General features: G+C 37.3%; 1 protein-coding gene across 2 annotated transcripts in view; it reads left to right on the plus strand.

Annotated features, from left to right (window-relative positions):
- Positions 1-22,117, plus strand: part of SPRED1 (sprouty related EVH1 domain containing 1) — a 64,972-nt gene that overhangs the window by 21,747 nt on the left and 21,108 nt on the right. For both annotated transcript variants that reach the window (XM_086749427.1, XM_086749428.1), the window contains exon 2: positions 15,192-15,366. In XM_086749427.1, the coding sequence (XP_086605553.1) occupies positions 15,192-15,366 (175 nt within the window). The remainder of the gene's footprint in view (positions 1-15,191; positions 15,367-22,117) is intronic.

A 22,117-nucleotide genomic window follows, 5' to 3' on the forward strand; every position in this document is an offset into this window, starting at 1 on the left:
ATTCAAACTTTTGCATTCATACAGTAGGACCACAATCTTTAGTGTTACTTTATTGTAAAATTATTGCTTTATGAGTATAAAAGTTTGGCCAGATATACTGTATCAATATTCTAATCTGTAGCAAGACAGTGCTCATTTATTTTATCTCCATGTTGAAAATACTAGGTTTTACATGGATTAATGATACCAAAACTAAAAGCTACATGCAGGTTAGATGTCCTTATAATTAATTCTCATGTCGTGATGTATTTTCAGTTGTATTTCTTGAAAATTGTAGTTTTTCTGCATCTCAATTTTCACCACACTGTGGGGTAAGCTTTTTGCAGTGTTCAGAATATCTGTTTTCTATGCTACCAGAGTTAATCCCCTTGCATCTTCTGGAATCAAGAGGGCTTTCCCTTTGTGTATTCAGTCATTATGTAAAGGAAATTCAGTCTGTTTTGTTAGCATGTAAACTGGGCTTTACTAAATACAAAGAAGGCTAAAACATCTCGCAGTAAGAATTTAGTGAAAGAAAATGTATGTTTCTTGGAAAGAAGAAAACTATTCATAACTTTGTTACACATTTAGTGCTCATCATTCCACTTGCATGAAGCCTGAAAAAAATTTTAAGACTTAAATTACGTTGATACTTCAGAAAGAGATCAAATGTGTCAAACTTTGTGACTTAAATCCTAGATAGTGATATTGCTAGTTGTGGTTTAATCTTGAAATACATCTATAATGTAGAGAGGCAGTCAAGCTCCAGCAGTGCTATAATGTGACCGACCTCTTCTTTTCCTGATCCATACAGACTTGTGTGATGGAGAGTTTGGCAACAATTGCTGACAGTGAACCAAACACTCACACACGTGTTCAGACACTTATCTGGAACTTGTGTCCAAGTATTATATCTACAGAACCACTTTGAGCAATTATGAGATAGCCTTGTGACCAAAATCAGTCATTTACTGATTAAGGTTGGATAATCCTGTGAGGAGGGGTTGGGAGAGTTGGGGCTGTTCAACTGGGGGGTTGGGAGGGCTCCAAGGGAGACCTTGTGGCTGTCCTCCAGTGCCTAGAGCGGGCTTGTGGGAGGGACGAGGTGGAGGCTCTTTGGTGAGGCCTCTTGTGGTGGGACAAGGGGTGATGGTTTTAAAATAGAAGGAAGCAGATTCAGACTGCATAGAAGGAATTTTTTTTTTTTTTTTTTTTTTTTTTTACAGTGATGGTGGTAGAACACTGGATCAGTTTGTCCAGGGAGGGGATAGATGCCCCATCCCTGGAAACATTCAAGGCCAAGCTGGGTGGGGCTCTGAGCAACCTGATCTGGTTGGAGATGTCCCTGCTTCTTGCAGGAGGTTGGACTAGATGGCCTTTAAAGGTCCCTTCCAATCCAAATGATTCTATGATTCTAATTGTTCTGGATTGAAGTTGATCTTTCTTCTGGATTACTCTTGATTCGTATCAGCTTCCCAGTGTTGATCACTGCAAAGTTGCAGAAGCAGTGGAGAAAGTGCATGGCAGGAATAAATGATCAGTGCAAGAGAAGGATGGAGAATGCTTCTGGCAACAGTGTCAAATCATATTACTTTGAAGTGCTTATAACTATAATGATAGTGCAGGTGTGAAAGTTGCCTTGGACTTGTTAGTAGAAGGTACTGTGTCGGTAGTTTTGTATTCTCTCACCAGTCTCTGTTAAAGTACCTCTTGAAATCAGGCTGCAGAAAATGGTTACAGGAAAGGTAAGAAATATGATTGCTGTGCATTTTCATCTGTCTCTGCTTACTCACTGTGGAAATGCTTCTTAGAACCTTTATTTCTACTGCTTCTTGATCCCTAGCCGTTTTCCTACTGTGTTACTTAAAACTATTAATATGATATAGATTGTAACACAATAGCTTGTATTTGCTGGAAATTACTTAATCTATATAGAATTATAACTGAAAAAGTCAGTATTTTATTGTGGGGTTTTCTTTTAATTGGAACCACTCTAACCAAATTTTTACTAGTTTAGATTTAGCTACAAGATTTTGTATTTCCCTTTTAATGCAGAAAAGTAATCAATGTATTAGAGAAAGCCCTAGCATAAGAATTGCATGCTGAACAGTGATATGCTTTGTGATTATGCTTCTCTCATACAGGTAAAACCAATTATTTTGTGATTGTGCTGCACATATTGAAGAAGGGCACCCAGTTTTTCCTCACATGTCTGCTTCTTTTTTGGGAAAAGGAGATGTTGTTTCCTATCTCCTGTTCCTTCCTCCGCCCCAGCCTCCTTTGTTTTTTTGTTTGGTTTTGTTTGGTTTTGGTTTTTTGTTTTTGTTTTGTTGTTGTTGTTGTTGTTTTTTTTTAAGTGTTATTTACTTGTTGGGGAAGAACTTATGCAAGCAGCATCCTCTCTCTCTCTCTCTCTCCCCCCGGCTCCCCCCTGCCCGATCTTTTCATGTCACTGACTTTTGAAACATCTATTACTTCATTTTTACTTGAGTCCTGGCATTTTTAGCTCCCCTTTCTTCCCCTTAAATAACTCTTGGGCAATCTTTTCTTTTTTGTGCTTCCTAAAGAAACAACTTTGTCAGCTGTTTTTCTTTAAACATCAGCTTTTTATGTGGAATAGTCAATATAGGTTTGTGTTTTGTTTTGTTTTGTTTTTTCCAATCAGTCTTTTGTGAAAATGCCTCCTATAGATAATTGTGTTCAGTACCAGTGACACAACAATTCCCGGTCAACAAACGGATGAAAAAAAGAAGGATGAGCTATTTTAGTCATCAGGTGGATACAGTTGCAGAGTGATGGTTCTAGAATCCTTTAATCCAAACCATCACTTCTCTTGATTTTTTTTTTTCTTTTGGTCAATAAGTTTAAAAATATAATAATAATAAACAAGTTTTAGTAACATTTCGAGGAATGGAAAAAAATTACAGACAAATGAATTCTGTCTAGGAACTACTGCATAGCTGGGGAATATTCTTCCTTCCCTTCAAGCACAATAACTTTGCTGTTTGAGCAACCAAATTCAAGAAGCAAAGCTCTCAAAGACACTGTTGTATATCCCTTATGTAAAGCTCATACCTGATGGATGCATTCCCAATGTGGGGTTATGAAGACAAAGTCTAGAGAATTCTGTAAGATGAACTGTTACAATACAGCCAGTACTCTAGGCATAGATTCCTAAACAGTAAAAATTTTGGCTCAAAAATTAGAGGTTATTTGTTGGCATCACTGAAGAAGTTGCTTGAAATATGTTGTTGGTCTTTTGACTTCACTTTTCAGGGTGCATAATAAATCCAGATTGCTTTTCTTTAGCTAGCAAAGCAGTTAATGACTTTCCCTGGTTTACTGGGATTATTTGGACAGCGTCATTGCAGATAAAACTACTCAAAATTCATTGTTACTTATAACAAAAGAAAATTATTTGTACTTCTTACTGTTTTAATAATGGACCCTGTGCTTGGGATATGAGTAGAGAAAGTCCTTCTGTTGCTGGAATAAGAGCAAAAGTCAATAGCAAAACAAGTGGGTATAAATGAAACTGATGATGGGCCAAATTTAGATTCCCGTTTGTTGAGTTTGATCTTCGCCAGCTATACCTGTTTGTCCATTTCACCAGTTTAATTTCTCCTTATATTTATTCAATATATGTAATTTCCTACTCTATCTCTCTCTAAGCAGGGATCTTTAATCTTCTGTTTATATTTCTTCAGTTATGCTGTTAGGATTCATTGTCTTTAAGTGCTGTTAAATACAAGAACACAAATATTTGTGGGATGGCTTAGTGTTTATCTCATTGATGTAATAAGATTTATTTAATTTTGTACTTGATACTATATTTCAGAAGCTATTTTATTATACCGTATTTTGTGTAATAGAAGTGGCAAATAGCCACTTAAAACATTTTTTAGGGTGGATTGCAGTCTGTATTGTCTAGTAAAACCATGAAATGTAAATATCAGAGCTGCACCAGAAAAAAAAAAATCCACCTAGTTGTTCTAGCATTACATTTTTGTCTCATAGACTGACTGGAGCAGAAAGACCTTTCTTTGCTCCTTACTTGGATTCTACTGTCTAGAAACTTTTGAGCTTGTATTGTGTCACGGTGCACTTGCTTTCTTGATACCGCAGTCACTTATCTTGTGCAGTTTGACTTCGCTATCTCCAGCACCCTTTTCAGAACTTCCTCCTTGTGGTAAAGTCCCACCCGGGCCCATAACTTCTAATGGGATTAATGGTTTTGAAAAGTCCAAAGAGGAAGCAACAAGATATAATCATAACACTAAATCATCTCATGATCTCAGGGTCATAACCCTTTGTTTAGGACTTCGTTGTTGCTAAAACAAGGAATATCTAGCTGGTGAATCCCCTTTCAGTTACTGAGTAGACTTTGAGAGATTCAGTAATTATTATAGGAGTTCTTACGAAGTGTGACTGTATTGTTATTTTGCTGTGTTACGTATTTTCAGGGGAGGAATGCATGTACACTTTTTATTCTTTTTCAGTGCAGTTGATTACAAGTTTCCAAACTTCTCTACTGGAACAGTAGCAAATAATACATCTTAAATAATCTTCCTTTCGAACTGAGAGGCCTTTCATTGTGCTGTTTTGCTCTGTATTATGTTCATGCATGACCCATGTATTCCTCACGTACAGCTTTTTGGAGAAACTTGTGAAAGGTATTACTTTAGCAGTAGTTGGAACAGGGAATGTAGTTACACAAGCTTTAGACTTTTTTGATGCACTGTTAACATTCCTCTGTTCTCTGACCTTAGGACTCGTGAATCACTTATTTCTGTGCTTGAGACTGCTGGCTAGGATGCTAATTATTACTAAGATTATAAAACATAGATCATACAGTTATATATTGGCTCTCTTAAGTCACATTGCTCATGCTGACCTATTGCAAATATGAAGGGCATACCATTAAAACTTTTTGTTTAATCTTGTTAGTCTTTTGTTTCCTCTCCTTTGATGGATTATTGTAGTAGAAGTCTTTGCATTTGTCTTTCACTTGTCTGTCTCAGGTTATTTCCTCTGTACCAAACATTCATTGTTAAAACTACAGGATGACTGATTCAAATCACAGAGTGTGGTGCGGCATAGCAAGGGAATGGTAGCTTCTTTTCGGTCACTGAACATAGACCTTTAAAATAGATCAGTAAGGTCACAAGCTATCTTCCTTAAGGCTCGTTCAGATTTCCTTGTTTGCTCTGATTTTGGTGTTATTTGTAAAGCGTTTTGCAGTTTGGCTTGTAGTCTTTCCGTTTTGTTAGTGTGGACATGTGTGATTTGTCCATTTGTGTGTTTGAAACATCCTTTTGGATGTTTGTTGTTTTCTTATTATGTTAAAAAGAACAATTTAGCATTGGATATTTTCCTGGAATATGATTTTTATTGCAGGATCACTTTCATAAATGTTGAGACAAGATTTAGATTTGACAATATCAACAAATCATACTACAGTTTTAATTTACATAGTTTTAAAACACAATTTCTCGTACAACCTTTATTAGCAATCTCACAGATCAGCAAGACAGTGAACAGAAGATATTTTTGTAAGTGTGGATATACTTTATTTGGTTTCTGGTTCTGTTCCTTTTCTGTGCAGACTGAGTGGGAAATGGATGCCAGGAATGATCTGGACCTTTTATAAATTTGTTTTAATGTGACAAGATTAAAATTGAAATTTTGTGGTTGCCTACCTAATACCAACTGTTGCTTGAGGTGAGTAAACTCAGTGGGACTGATGCTTTTTTCTTCCCTAAATGTTGCCAAAAGATTGAGTTTGTAGCAGCTCACCAGCTTAACTATGTACTGTATACTAACATGCGCTCAGGTCTCTATTGAATTGCACTTGTTACAGATGGACCCTGTCCCAAAGAGTGTATAGTCCAGGACAAGCTTAAAGAAATTCAGACACAGTAAACATAAAATCTGAGACAATGTTTTCTGGTGTGTTAGAGGAAGTATAGCAAGATCTACTTGGTTTGTCCTTTATTTTTGCTAAATAAGTTCTTAGATGTGTTAGCAGGAGAATAATAGCTTTTCGGACATTGGTGGAGCACTACTCTTATGCCAGGAGCAATGGAATAAAAAGTACACAGGTGCTTGTTTGAAAATAACATATATTCAGTACAGCCTGTCATACCTTCCTAGAGTAGCTAAAATTGTTCAAAGGAATCTTACTATGGTCTTCTTTCAGTGTATTAATTATGGTCTTCTTTCAGTGTATTAATTACCTTCATCTTATTTTAGTGGTCAAGAACTTTATTACAACAGGACTTGTTGATTAATGCATTCACATCTCCTGTTAACAGGGTCTCCAGAGTCCTGCCATCCTTAATCTGGATGGCTAGATGACTAATAGCTTTGACTAGGAGGATGATCTACTTGTACTTGCATACTTGAGTGAAGCTCAGGGACTTTGTGAGTATGTAAGACTGGAGGAAAATGACCCTGAGAGAAAAGAGAATTCTTCCTTGCAGATATAGGTATTACTTGAAAAACTTTCCTTAAATTATGCTTCATAAACTGTAGTAGTCATCGCTGTTCCAAGGAAAATAAAAAGCACAACTGAATCTGTAAGCTGCATTAAAAAAAAAAAAAAAATCCTTCTAGACTGCATGGATCTTTTCTGACTGCATTTACTGGAAGTGTCAAGTTGTCTTAGTTTCAATGGAATCTGCCTTAGGCTACAAACTTGTGCTTGTCCTAAGTTTGATGAAGTGCTGGGGAAAATTAAAGGCTTGTCTTCCATTGTTTCTTTAGATGTTCCTCTGGTTTTGCAAGGTTGAAAAGAAATGGTAACTTTTCTTACCTAAAAAATTAACTCCTTTTCTGGTTTTATTTGTGAACTTTTCCATCTTTATGTACATGTTTCCATGGTAAGCAAGTCACAATTAATATATGGCATACCCAATAGCTTGATTGCTACTTGATAAGAAACAAGTAGTGATTTCACAAAATTAGAAGAGGTACAGACAGTTCTATGCTATAAATGGAGTGAAGAGATTTCTCTGGATCTTCAGAAATTCTAGGGTAAGGCAAAAAGAAAACTATGAGAATATATGGAGAGAGGAGAAAACAAGCTGGGATGAAGAGTGGGTATTTCTGGAGTTTATGCCTGTCAGCTTGGAAAAATGAGGCAAGTTTGGGCTTTTCTGGAGGAAGCTCATGAAACTTGGGAGGCATATGAGTAGCAGGATCTGACCATTCAAATTCTGTTATCCCATCTGCCTAAAATTGGGTAGAATTTAATCTAGAAGTCCCTGGTACCAGCAGTCCTGTGTTGTTAAAGAGACAGCTGTGGAAGTTGTTAAAAAGCATCTTCCACGTCCAGCTTATCTCACCAACTCTTACAAAGGGGAACTACGTACTATATACTATGCTTTTAGTTCTTCTACACGTGCCTAAAACCAGTCAACTTGTCATTACTTTCATTCTTTTTAACTTCTATGGGGAAGGGGCGTTGGGGTTCTTTATTTGCTTGTGTATTTAATACCAGATGCAGTTTTCTCAGTAATATGCCTTGACCAGATGGTGTTATAGAATCCATACTGTTATGAAAATGTAGGCCTCCAGAAGGCAGTTTCTTTAAAAGAGGTGGAACCCAGGTATGTGTCGTGATCTCTTCTAATCTGATAAAATACTACTTCATTTAACCGATCCTCATGGATGACATATAGAAGTAATAGAAACTAGCTACAGTTATTAAACAAGAGGAGACGCTGGGGACCAGCATCAAATACCTACTTTGTGTGTAATTTTCATTATTTCTAAATATTTTAACAGCTTTTCTGTTCTTCATGTGCTCTTGTGCTTTGCAAAAGCTCTTGCAGTAGTAGCCATTCTTCCTTGTGGCATTGGTTAATTTACATGGTCATAAACCTTAAGTTGTCTGTATTCGAATAGGAATGTGGTTCTAGTGCTACTGGTTTTTTTATTTTTATTTTTTTTCTGATGCTGTGTCCAAGAGAACACTTCATAACAGTGATATACTGTTTTGATAGTTTCCTGTTCTGGATACTTGTTTATTTGTGTCTCATTTTCTCTTTTGAATTGTAGGTGCACTGTCAAACATGTTGTTTTACAAGCCTCTCCTGCTAAATAATAATTTTGTAACCAAGTATTTTTGGCTCTTTCAGGATACCAGTCATTCCCTCCTTCAATAATACAGTTTCCCACGTAGTTTTTTCTTTCTGCCATTTTGGATTGAAGCCATTTTGCTTGGTATTTCAGGTTTCTGTAAGCAGATTTTTTTTTTTTTTCCTTTCTCTCCTTTTTCCTTCTTCTCTTCTCCCCCTGAGCAAGAATGTCCCATTCAGGTTTTCTGGCAAAGTCCAAAGCTCACTCAGTGTGAGTACCAGTATTCTAAATGTAATGGCATTTGTCTGCAGTTCCTCCTGGAAATCAATGTCTTTTCTTGCTAAGCTCCTCACAAAAATAAATTTCCTAGGTGTAGTAGCCAGGCATGGTTGCTGTACCTTCTGTTGTTACTGTGAAGAATACCTTTTGCCTCTCTCTTAAGGGAGGAAATCTGCAAAGTTTTGCCTTCTACTAGCATAGTCGTTTGGTTTATCTCCTCATTTGCTGGTATAATGTTGAGAGGAGAAAGGTAACAGTCATGTCAGGCAGAGCCTCATATTGTAGCTGTGTATACATTTTTTACCATAATAACAGCAGTTTCCTTTTCATAAAAAATAATAGGATATGCTGTCATCTGTTTTCTTGATGTAAATTGTCTTCTTTAGTACCTGTGCTATATTTGCATCTCCTTCTGTTGTAGAGAAGTCATTAATGTTTTGTGCCAGTGGCAGTCATTATCTAAATCTTAGAAACAAAGAGCTTTATATCATCAGCAGTGTACTGATATGTTCATGTCATACTGGTGAAATGTAATTTTTTTTTTTTTTCTAAAGTGAGTCAATACTCAACAAATGTTACCTGCAAGTAAAATAAACTTTAGGTCAGTGGTTTGGGTTTACCTTTTGGTACTCTGAGTGTGCACATACTCATGAACACTTTTCTAGCTGGGAATCGTAAAACCTTCTGCTAAGCTGTTAGGATAATAAGAACCATAAAAATCCAAGTGTAGTTCGTGTAGGCTCTTTGGGTGAGGCTACAAACACATACGTATATTGCACCAGAAGCTGGAGGGGTTAAAGTACGTGCGTAAAGTGCCAGTCAAAGGTAAAGAGCCTTGATCCATGACCAGTTCACATTCAGAGATCAGCCTGAAGCTGTTACTTACATGCCAGCAAAGATAGTGTAATTTCATAGCAGTGTGTGTCATGATTTTTCAGAATTCAGAATGCCTTTTTATTCTTAGCCTTATCAGAAGTGTTTAAATAGCACTTGTGCACAGTGACAACTCTTACGGCGAAGTATCATGAGTTCTCATAAATTAACCCATATTGGTTGTGTTTATAAAGTTGTATTTTATTGAAATTTCTCTGCTTTTAAATACAATATTAAATAAATGAAAGAGTCACAGAATAATTGAGGTTGGAAGGTACTTCTGGAGGTCATCTTGTCCACTCCCTCTGCTTAAGGAGGGCCACCTAGAGCTGGTTGCCCAGGACCATGTCCTGGCAACTTTTTAGTATCTCCAAGAATGGAGACTCCTCAACTTTGCTGGGCAACTGTGCCTGCCAGTGCTCAGGCACCCTCACAGTGAAAAAGTGGTTCCTGATGTTCCAGTGGAGCCTCCTGTGTTTGGTTTGTGGCTATTACCCCTGGTCTTGTCGCTAGGCACCACCAAAAAGAGCCTGGCAGTGTCTTTTTTGCACCCTTGCTTCAAGTATTTTATATGTTGATAAGATACCCCCAAGTCTTCTCTTCTCCAGGACAAACAGCCCCAGCTCTCTCAGCCTTTCATTGTATGACAGATGCTCCAGTCCCTTAATCATCTTAGTGGCCTTTGCTGGACTCCCTCCAGTAGCTCCATATTGCTTTTATACTGGGGAGCCCAGCACTGGACACAGCACTCTGGGTGTACCCTCACCAGTGCGGAGTAGAAGGAAGGATCACCTCCCTTGACCTGCTGGCAACATTTCTCCTAATGCAGCCCAGGAAACGGTTGGCCGCCTTTGTCTCAAGGGCACGTTGCTGGCTTGTGTTCAACTTGGTCTCCACCTGAAACCTGAGGTCTTTCTCTGCAAATCTGCTTTCCAGCTTTGAAAGAAAACGTAGTGGTAAATACTTTTACTGAAGCTGAGATGGTCAGTTTCTCATATGGTTCAGTTTATAATTCCACTTGAAGATCCAGGTTTGGTGATGGTAGTAGCTTTATAGTACTGAAAAACAATATGCAGTTGCTCTTCAATTGTCTCAACAAACATTTCAGAGATCACTGTTACTATTTTCAGTCCTGTGTTAAAATAGAAATGTGCAAGATGCAATACAAATAGAAGAATGGTAATGCTTAATATGAATCTGGGAGAGGGGAGATTTGCATACTGTTGAAATAAATGTAATGCAACAGGGTAGCTGCGCTTTTTTTTTTTTCCTCCTCCTTCAACATCTCTTCCGCTTTTTCTCTGGGAAAAATATTTTTGCAGAAAATTCTGGATTGTTAATGGAAGAAAGGACAAATGTTGTAATAACACTTGGTATCTTCAATTGGCCTGATATTACTCATAAGAAATACCCCAAATTATCAAAATAATTTATTTTTTAAAAAATGCCACAGTGATGAAATTACAATTGTGTCCCTTGGAAGGAACCAAAAGGAGGATTGTTCGTTAGTTGCTGAGTGGAAGGTGGCAGCCTGCCGAGGTCAGTGGAGTGCTTCCTGGGCTTGAACAGCAGTTTGGTCATCCAGGTCATAAGCCAGTTTGGGCCCAAGAGCATAACAAAGATAAAAACACACAGCTTTTGGAGGGAGGAGAGAGCCGTTAAAACCTGTGGTTGGATTTTAGTGCTTGATGTTCTTAAAATAAAGTTGATGGCAGGCAAGGACTTCAACTTTTGTATCTTTCCTGTCTACTTAAGGTTTGTAGTCCTTTGTTTCTGCCCCCTCATGCTTTATCAGGCTTCTTAGGTCGCCTTATTCCAGCTTTTGATTTTGGAACAAGAATGATCTTCATTTGCTAATATTTTTAGAATGAAACTTTACACAACATGCTATGCTGTCTTAAAATGACTTCATTTCAAGTTTAATAGGTATACAGTTCAGACACTTGCTGTACTCTTCAGTAGTTCTTAACTACTAGGGAAATATCACACTGTAGATAACATTTTTTCTTTTTTTTTTTTTTTTCCCCCCTACTTCATCACAATTTATAACTCACTATAAGCACTTAAGAATAGTGTACTCTCATCTCCTTACCTGAGGCACTCAACTGTTAAGAGATATCTGTTTCTATTGTTGTTAGGAATTCATCTTGAATTTGGTGTGGTTGTCCCCAGTCTTCACTGGTGTTCAACACTGACTCTTGGGAAGCAGCATCCTCCTACGGACAGAATCCTGCGTAGTCTGGTCCCAATCAGGGCTGAACTACGACAAGTTTTTCCTGTAAACCTTGCTCTGCCTCAAGAGTTCCCAGTGGCCACAACCAGAATCAAGGGGACTCAGGAAAGACTGGATGGGATAAAAGAGGTTTGGACCTATTTTAGCAGTGCTGTTCTTCATGCTACATTTCATGTGCTTGTGGTAGCTCCAGTAAAAGGTTTCACAAGAGCAATGCTCAACTGATTGGTTTGATTGGTTTCTTTTGTTCAGGTGTTCCTGATAGAGCCAGTAAACATGCAAGAGTAGGTAAAAATGTCAGGCTTTAGGAAAGGTGCCAGAAAACACTGGAGCCTTGTCTACCCTCTTTCCCACAGTTAAACTACACTGGTATTTTAGCAATTTGTTCCAAAATTCCCCCGAGTAGATGAAGCTATAACACTTAGAGACCCAAGAAATCAGGATGGTTTCAGTAACACCAGTAGTGTGACAGCAGATGCTGTTTTGTTTGCAGAGGATTATGGAAATGGAAACCACTCTAAGTCCTGCTGCTCCTTTGCAGCTAATTGCAAACCAGCTTTGTATTGATACTAAAAATAGATGTCATTACCAATTGTGAGTTCCTTTTAAAATATAAAAAATAATGTTAAAAAACAACAACAACAAAAATCCAAAACTAAGCAATCTCTTCATAGTCTTTGGCCTTGTTGCAAGTATAGTAATGAATTTGTCTAGTTAATTTACAGGGTAGTTGTCTGGAAAAACTATTATGTTTCAATTTAAGGGGTTATTCATTAAATATTACCTATTGGGGACTTTTATTTTGGCTCTTGCACTAATGCTGTAGATTTGACAGTAGTTTCTAAAATATATGGGACGATAAATGTTGTTTAAAACAGTTTAAAGAATAGAAAATATGGAAGCAAAACAAGATTGTTAACTAGACTGGACTAGGCGTCTTACTATAGGGAACAAGGGAAAAAATACAACACTAAAAAATTTTGGCAAATTGAAGTAGCTAAGCCTTTGAGGTATGATATGTATCATAACTGCATCAAAAGAAGCATGACCAGCAGGTTGAGGGAGGTGATTCTGCCCCTCTGCTCTGGTGAAACCCCACCTGGAGTACTGCATCCAGTTCTGGAGCCCCCAACATAAGAAGGACATGGGCCCCTCGGAGCAAGTCCAGAGGAGGGCCATGAAGATGATCAGAAGGATGGAGCACCTCTCCTGTGGGGACAGGCTGAGAGTTGGGGCTCTTCAGCCTGGAGAAGAGGAGGCTTTGGGGAGACCTTATAGCAGCCTTCCAGTACCTGAAGGGGGCCTACAGGAAAGATGGGGAGAGACTGTTCAGTAAGGCCTGTTGAGATAGGATGAGGGGTAATGGTTTTAAAACAGAGGGACGTAGATTCAGACTAGACATAAGGAAAAATTTTTTTACGATGATGATTGTGGAACACTGGATCAGGTTTCCCAGAGAGGTGGTGGATGCCCCATCCCTGGAAACATCCAAGGCCATGCTGGATGGGGCTCTGAGCAACCTGATCTGGTTGGAGATGTCCCTGCTCCTTGCAGGGGGGTTGGACTTAGATGACCTTTAAAGGTCCCTTCCAACCCAGACTGTTCTATGTATCATTCATCTTTGCTTCTGCTTAGCAATTCTTGAAAAGAAAATTAATGTGGAGTGTAAACTTTTGGTTTTTTTTTAAAAAAAAAAAATCTGTTCAAGTTTTCTCATATAGCCTAACTGAAGTTCTGTGATAGCCTTAAATTATATTCAACTGAATTGCTGCAGTCTGTTGGTATACAAAAGGAAGCTCTAATATTCATATTTATAATGAAATTTATAGAATCAATAACTTTAAAGCTAAATTATTGGTTCACTTGACTGGAAAATAGCAACGAGAGTGGATAGGTTTAACCAGGTAGAGCATCCTGTTTCTTATCGTTTCAGAGGAAAGTCCTGGCGTGGCTATTCACCTGAGGGAAACAAAAGACAAATGACTTCCTGTGTCTTAAGCAGACAGCTACAATCGGAACTACTAAGTGAAATACACTGACAGAGACCAGTGAATGATTGAACTTTCAGTAATATTATTAAGCATCAAGATATAGCTATTCTTATTTGCAGATATTAGAATTGACAGATGCATACAATGAAAGATTGGATTTTTCTTGATTATAATTGTCTGCTGTGTGGGAGGAGTTACTAAAAGACATTGGTACAGAAATGATGGGAAACATTGACTGAACTGTCATTTTAACTATGTGGTTTAGGGGGGAGGAAGAGGAGGCGGCTGTTTTTTTGCTTGGAGGGGCAAACAAAGTCTCTATTAACAAATTCACTTGCCTGTAAGCTAAAATTGGACTCTTGTTTTATTTCCCATCTTGCAAACCATTATGTATTTAAGCTTTAGATGCTTGTGGCAAAATTCTTATATATATATATATATATATATATATATATATATATATAAGTGAATCATATGTGTGAATCATATGTGTATGTGAGAATGTAATATATTAATTACGCAAAAAAGCCTACCTTCAGTTATTTTGGGGTATTTGGGGGGGGAGGGAAATAAAGCAGTGATCATTTTAAAATGCAACAGTTTGGTGAATGGTTATATCACAAATAGTTTTGTACAGAAGGAACAACTTTGTCCTCTTCTAGTATTTCCTGTTTGGTCCTTAAATTTGACATTTGATGCTAACTGGCATAAGTACTTAAACCCTTAATCAGAAATATGTTGCAGAAGATGAAGCTTTTTTTTTTTTTTTTAAGTCTTTGAATACCCATTCATGTAGTAAACCATACTGCAAATGTAAGATCTTATAAGGTCCTTGGTAAGCCATGGGGTTTTCCAACTGATACAGCAGCAAGTTCATAACAAAAACTAAAACCTGTCATTTAATTTAAAAGAAATAAATAAAAGCCGCGAGAGAGAGCAGATCACCAAAACCTCTTTTTCTGAGACTCTGAAAAAAGGAATTTGGCTTTTAAGTAATGAAGTGATAACCATTTGTTTATTTTATGAAAATGCTGAATGATGGAAAAAGCTGTTAAATTGTAAAATGGAAGTAATTTTCCACACACTGTGAATACAGGAGAGAACCAGCTAGTAGACGCTACAAACGTTAGGTTTTGAGTAGCTGTAACTGGTTCTGCTGTCAAACCCCACAGCATGTGTGTCCTGACCTACCCTTGCAAAGGACGGGTTATGTGCATGGGGAGGAGGGAGGGAGAGATGGAGGAAAGAGGGGTTTCTGGCTGGAAGCCTGTTCTTGTTTAGATTTCAGTGGCAGAAGGCCTGACCTCTTTCTGCTTTCTTGTTCTCTTTTCTGTGCGATTTCATGGTGGCTGACTGGCTTCATGATTAGTCTAAAATAAATCGGGAGTTGATTCTTACTCTCGTCCTGCCCCTGGCCCTCTCTAGCTAGATCACTGACTGTAAAGTTTTTAGAAGAATTACCAGTTTTGGCTCTGAGGAACTACGTTGTCTGGTTAAGTTTCTTTATAAGGAATCACATATAAGCTTCAAGAAGTCATAATGGGGGCATAAAAGTACAGAGGAGCATTTTTTAGAGGGTCGTCTTAGACTGGTTTCTTCTAGGTGACTGTTATGGAAGGACTGAACCTCCACAATGTTAATTACCGTGACCTTGGTTGTGAGTTTTGTAGTTTTGTGCCTTGTTTTGGTTTTTGATTAGACGTCACTGGTTTGCATTTATGGAAAACTAATTTCTTCTTCTGCATCTCTTCCAGTAATAGTTATGCACGAGTGCGAGCTGTGGTGATGACCCGGGATGACTCAAGTGGTGGATGGTTACCACTTGGAGGGGGTGGACTAAGCTGTGTCACAGTCTTCAAAGTCATTCCCCAGGAAGAGAATAGCTGTGCTGATTTTCTTATCCATGGAGAACGACTCAGGGATAAAACGGTAACAATTTACATCCGTTTAGTGTTCCTATTAAAACTACGTAGGACCTAAGAATAGATGTTTGCTTGTTGTTGCTTGTAGACTAGAAAGTCAATTTATAGTCTCAGTCTAATGCTGTTGTTGAGCTTTTATCCATATCAATGATTATATACCTAAAAAGGTAATTATTTGTTTTAAGTGTAATACAATGCATTTTTAGAATTAAGCATATTGATCTTTTAGAAACTTTAAAACAATTATTTTTCATGGCAGATTTCCATCCTTTTGGGGAAAGATTTTGCTATTCAGGTTTTTTCCAATAAAGGGTTAAAGTTCAATCTACTTGTTAACCTGTTTATACACTAATGATGATGTGTTTAATAGAAGTCCTGGAAAATAAAATAACTTGCTAAAATCACAAAATCTGAAGGAATTCCACAGTAATGATTCAGTTAGTTGTGGCATGTGGCTATGAGAAAAAGTAGCCATTTTACACGAGAACAACTTTTGCAGTGGAAGAAAGCATGAAGCTGACAGGTCCAAGATTTTATCTGGTTTAATGAACACTTAAACAATATTCATTTATCAGCTACATTAAATGAAATACCAGTAATAAACTTGTCTTAAATAGCATCACGAAAGTCAGCCTTACAAAAGCAAGACTGTGGTGTAGGATCTCAGCCATTTCTACATACATCTATGGAAGACAAAACTGGTTTTTACAAAGGCTTGCTTGGTTACTTGTGTGCCAGACAGGTTTCTGAGGAGGGGTGTGTCTTACTGTGGAAACAAAGAAAAGTGGGGAAAGTACAAAATCTCCATCTTAATGATTTTTCTCAAGAACTCACTCTTTTCTGCCAATAATTTATGACTCTTGTGTAAGCTTAGTTCTTATACCATACTGCTGATTCTTTCTCAAGCATACCAGTTTCTCCCTTGAGGCAGGACTGCTGAGTTTTCTGCCCTAACTGTGACTGTTGTAGGAAGAGAGCATATAAATAGAAATTCTGCTGACTCAGTTGTTTCAGCGAGGCGTAGTGCTATTAGCAGAGTACCCTGTGTTCCCGCATAGCTATGTGCACCTGCAGTTCCTTCCTCACTTTGCAGTAGTTCCCTTTAGAACTTTTTTTAGCCTTATTGAGACTGTTTTTGAGGAGCTTAATTGCATTTAGAGACACTTGACAACTTTCTCTTAATTCTTAATGCTTTCGGCATTCACAGCTTGCCTTCAGAATCTGAGGGTAATAACATGCTCAGAACTGAAGGCTGGCTTAATGTTTCTCCTGCATGCATATGAAAATGTCGCAGCCATCAGCATTGTGATCTGTTTGCTCTCTCTCTCCTGCTTCCCCTGGGCAAGGCCTTGTTTCATTTCCACTTCTGGTAGAAGGCTTAAATATCTCTGCTCCTCTTCCTGTCTAAAATTGAGCTTATGTTAATATGAATATGTTTTCCAAACCTTTATTGTCCTGAGCAGGGGTTTTTGTGTTTTGTTTGGGTTTGCCTTTTTTTTTTTTTTTTTCTGGTTGGTTTATTTTTTTTGTGTGTGTGTGTCCCACCCTGTGTCAATCTGTCCTTCCCCTCCTGCCCCCAAAGGTGACCTACTAGTCTGTCGGGTCAGATTTTGATGTTGCTACAGCTTTAGGAAGTTGCTGTTGGAAGTTAGCTCCTCAAAAACACAGGATTAAAAGAGGGAAGAAATGCACCTAGGAAGAGCATCTATCCAGTGTATATTGAATAAAGGTCAAGGAACTAACAAATGCCAGTTTAAGCTGTGGGGAAGAATACTGTAGAGTTGGTGATGCTTTGGTAATGGAATAAAAGGAAGCTGTGTATGCATGTATTTCTTCAGATTTCAAATAATGCACTTATAAGCAACAGCTAATGTGTAATGAATTAACAGAATTGCACAGTATGCAACGAAACTCCTGTTGGCATAAGAGAAACAAGATCTTGCACCAAGGTAATGTGACGACATCGTTAGGTCATGAAACTTTTTCAGAAGGACTGTAGCAGGGTCTGGAAGAGAAATTCTGTTAGACAGGGATCCGTTCACTGATTCCAAAACCATTCTGATCCTTATGCTTTCAATATAGTTAATGGTTTTCCATTTGTTCTGAGGATATTCATGTGGATTCACTGTTCAGGCACAATTTTTAACCTTTTCTTTAATGAAACCGAACAATTGTTTTTTCAGTCCAGATAGAATTGAGAGGTGACTATTGTATTTCATAATACAAAGAAAAGACCAAGAAGAACAGCACCAAGAAGTTGAAATGTAATTGTCTGTTCTAGCTGAAAGAGTGGAGAGGACTATGCTGTCAAAGAGGCAATCCTGAAAAGGACTGTTGAAGATTACTTCAGTGGCATAAAGTGCTATTTTTTTTTTTCTTTAAAAGTGAAATAAAAATGGAAGTTGTTACAGGCTCATCATGTTTGCTGTTGAGTAGGGATCAAATATTTTTGTCATCTTCTGATTTTGAGTAAGAGTTACACTGCATCTGCTATTTCAGTGCTCAAATATCGCTCTAATCTCATTTCAGAATGTTCTCTGTGTAAATCTGTATACCTGAATAATCTTTGAAGTTAGTCATAGATTGTTTAATTGGTTGCTCTGTCCTTATATTTACAAAGAGCGAGTAGGAATATTGTTTTAAAAGAAGCTTCCTTAAACTATTTTGAACATTTTGATTATTTAGACTTTGAGCACATGTGTCTTCAGGAGTGTTTAATCTATTGCAGTATCTAGAAGTCATTACGGCTCAATCAGCTGGACCACAATTTCTAGTTCACTGACTTTTTTGCAAGGTACACACAGCTGTTTCTGAAATACTTCTATGGATTAAAAAAAGAAAGTAATCCTTACAAATGGAGTCTTCCCCCTTCCCAAGTCACATTACACACTGTTAAAATACCTTTATAACTAGATTATCTTTTGATTTCCTCTGGCCAGTAAGTCTTTCTTTTGTGAACTGCTCAGCTTCCAGAAAAGGTGCAGAAGTTCCCTTACCTTGGAAAACCTGTAGTGTGGGACCTGAACTGCTTTTCTGGGACACAGGGAAGCATGGATTTTTAAATATCTCAGGTTTAGAGAGCAAATGGAATTCAGATCTATGATTTCTACCTAAGATACATGGGAATTGTAGTACCAGTATTACTGTTCAAGCTATGGGTTAGTACAAAGGGGGAATTAATTCCAAAGCAACTTGAAGTCCATAGATGTGGCATTTTATGAAAGTCTCTTCCAAATGCCTCTTCAAGGATTATACTCCAAAAAAAAAAAAAAAAAAGAAATATTTTATCACTTCTCTTACTGTTTCTTGTAAACTAGCTTTAGTGGCTGCTTTTCCAAGTACTGCTTCTGACGGTACATTGCAATTCCAGACCAGTGTGCCATATCTCTGCGTATATTTTATAGGATACGTGGGCATTTAATTAGGACCATTGATCTCAGCTGTATAAATTAAATACTTCAGGACTGAACATCAAAATATTTAAGTTCCTTGTTGGGGGAGGTTCTCATCGTTTCTTTATATACTCAAGGGTTAGATTGCTATCAGCCCTTTAGCAACCAGCTTCAGGTGACACGTAGAACTTCCAAAATTTTCCTGCAGTACCAAGCTATGTAAAACATCTAATGCAGTTCACAAAAAGCATCCTAGTTATCTGAGAAGAAAATCAAAGTGGTGGCACCATTGAATTAATTTAAGAGAGGGAATGCTCCCTGCTAGTTTGCTCAGGTTGTTTAGATCTGCCTTGGAATGTAGGGGTATTTCTTGAAGACTTTGACATACGTTTCCTCCTCCTTACACGTTTCCTCCTTTATTATACTCACCTTCCTAGATCTGGCTCCAGACAGTCTGCTTCGAACAATTGCACTCCCTCCTAACTTGGTCAGGTCTGCTGCTCTCTTTTACTGTGTTTACAGTAGCTCTCTTCTATCTTAATAGTGATGGTGTTAAACATATATTAGGCTCAAGCTTATAGGTTTTTAGACTTTGACTTTTACGTTCTTGAATTATAAGTCTAGTAGACTTCTCTGTTCTATTTTCTTTTCCAGTCCTTTGTCATGCAAGTTTTTACTGAAGGAAAAAAAGTGACTAGTATCTTTTGGATCGTGAGTCAGGAGTGACAAATCAAAGTTTAAAATCTTTCATTTGAAGAACAGGTAGTTGTGTGAAGGGAGGGACACAAAGCTGAAATTGAATATAAATACTGTTCTCTTCTAAAAATCTACTCTTCAAAAATTTAAGTTATCATTTACTTTTTAAATTGGCTTTAAAGTTTGAGAAAAGATTGCTTCTGATGGCCTTTCAATTCTGTTTTGCAAAACAGGCATTAAAAAGTTTGATCAAAAACTATATGCTTATGTGTTTGTAGATTTGGGCTGGGAGTAAGAAATTGTTGCATTACCTGTCTACGTGTAATGTTGTAAACTGTTGAAAGTACGGCTAGAAACTAATAAAATAGTATCTAGAAACATCTAGATCTGTTATCAAAATAGACATTTATGTCAAATGCAATATAGGATTTTTCATATTTGTTTCTGAAACAAGCCCTGGATAATGATGCTAATATCTTAAATACACATCTTATTTTTGTTTAAAAATATTTGAAGTGTTGAAGTTTAAAATTTCTGACTTTAGAGATTCATCTTTTCTGCACAAGCCAGTTTTTAGTATCTTTAAGGAATGGAGCTTGTAGAAGTGAGAAAAGAAACATGGAGCAAGCAAGTATTTTTATGGCTAGTTATGAACTCATTAGTGTTGCTCTTAATATCTGGATATAAAAGGTTTTTTTCATTAGATAGTAGTAAGTAGACATATACAGCCTGATGTATTCTCTGGGAGTTTAGATCTTGGTCTTGTGGATCTGGAGCTCTTCTGTCTTGAGTCTGAGTACTTTGCAACATTTCCCATTCCATCCTAAGGTGACTGCTTCATATTGACATGGAAGTTCTATATTAACCCTTCAAATGAAGAAAACCTTCAGAACAGTATCTCATGTTTATTAAAAAATGCAGTTTGGTTTAGCTGTAGTCACTTGATTTACAATTTTGCAGGTTTTTGTTATGCTTATGACTGGAAATCTTGGGAAAGGTCTACCTAAAGAGGTTTGGGAAGGCAGTTTTTGATAACCATGTGGGAGGGTATGATACCATCTCCACATATGATATGGAGAGTTCTGAACCATGGCAAGGTGCAGTAAAAAATAATTGGAGTATTGGATGTTTGACGACTCAGGAAAAAAACAAAACCAAAACCAAATAAACAAAACAAAAAAAAACCCAAAACAAAACACCACAAAAAAAAAAAAAAAAACCCCAACAAAGACTTTATTGCTAAAAGCTTGGTTTCTGTTTCCAGGCTCTGGAGATAGGTGTATTAGGATACTTCTTCCCCAGCCCTCAGTGATAATTTGCATGCTTCAGCATAAAGAAGTCTGTGACAGCATTATGTTTAATAGGGGAAAAATAACATTGTTGCTGCAAAGCATAGGAGTAGGTTTTGGGGAAAAAATGCGTTAGGGAATGATTGGTACAGATTTTGTTTGGATTGGGTTGTTAGTATTTCTGGATGCAACAAAAACTATCGAAGGCTGAGTATTCATAGATTTGTGTCACACTGCTAATTCTGACATACAGTTTTTGAATTTTCTCTCAGGTGGGGCAGGCATGAAGTCTTGCCCTGTATGGGTTCTTATGTCTGATAATGCATACAGTTTTGATGCAACTAATTTTTCCCTTTTCAGTGCCATTAACCACTTTTATCTACTGTGTTAACTGGTCTGTTTTCATACAACTTCAGATCTGAAAAATCGGTGTTGTCCTCTCAAATTTTTTTCTTTAAATCAAGCTGGAAACAATTACAGTGTTGGATAGGATGTTTGCTTGTTTTGTTAACAATTGCTTGGCCTCCAAAATGTTGTGAGGATTGGACGTGGGGATGGGTGGTAGCAATGTTTTTCAGATTGAGGATGTTATTTGGGGGTTTTCTGCTTTGGTTTGGGCTTTGAAAATCATAGCTTCTACTCAGTAAAGTTTTACTCCACTAGTTTATCTCCAGTGTTACTGTCTTTGAAAAATATTTGCTATCCAGGTATGAATTTTCAGTATAAAGTAATCTGGATTAACTCCTTTGGGAACGGCTGTTCATTCGGATGCTAAAAAAATCGGTATTGCAGTACTTCTTGTTAATACTTTGAGTGAACTGCACACAAAATATAGTGTGAAATAGTTGATGTTTAATATAGTAGAGATCCTCCAAAAGTGCTCTCAGACCTAGAAAATGCAGTGATGCGAGAAATCTTAATTTTTAACTCCTCCTCTTTTTGGGAGGAAGCAAGTTTAAAATCATCAAAAGGAACAAAGGACAATTATTTAATACACATTAGAATTATACTACTTTTTTTTTTTTTTCTGACACACCGTTTCCTGCACATCTAAAGCAAACAGATTCCTTCCTATAATTTATTGCAGGCAGTTGTACCTATATATCATTGACCATTTAGGGAATTCACAGCAGAGTAACAAAAATTATTTTAATGCTGAAAGACTAAATAGATGCAGAAAGAATGTCATCCTTCTAGAGACACAGCTAAATGACAGTAAAACTCAGGAGGAGCTGATTTAGTGGTGGGTTGTAGGATAGGGGGGATTAATAATGAAAAGCAGGACAAAAAAAACCTATTTAACTATGTGATAATTAGACCAGGAAAGGAGAGGAATAACATGAAGAACACGTAAGAATAATCTAGATACAATTTTTTAGGT

The sequence above is a fragment of the Chlamydotis macqueenii genome, chromosome 5, assembly GCF_036417535.1.
Source record: "Chlamydotis macqueenii isolate bChlMac1 chromosome 5, bChlMac1.mat, whole genome shotgun sequence".
NCBI classification, from domain to species: Eukaryota; Metazoa; Chordata; class Aves; order Otidiformes; family Otididae; genus Chlamydotis; species Chlamydotis macqueenii.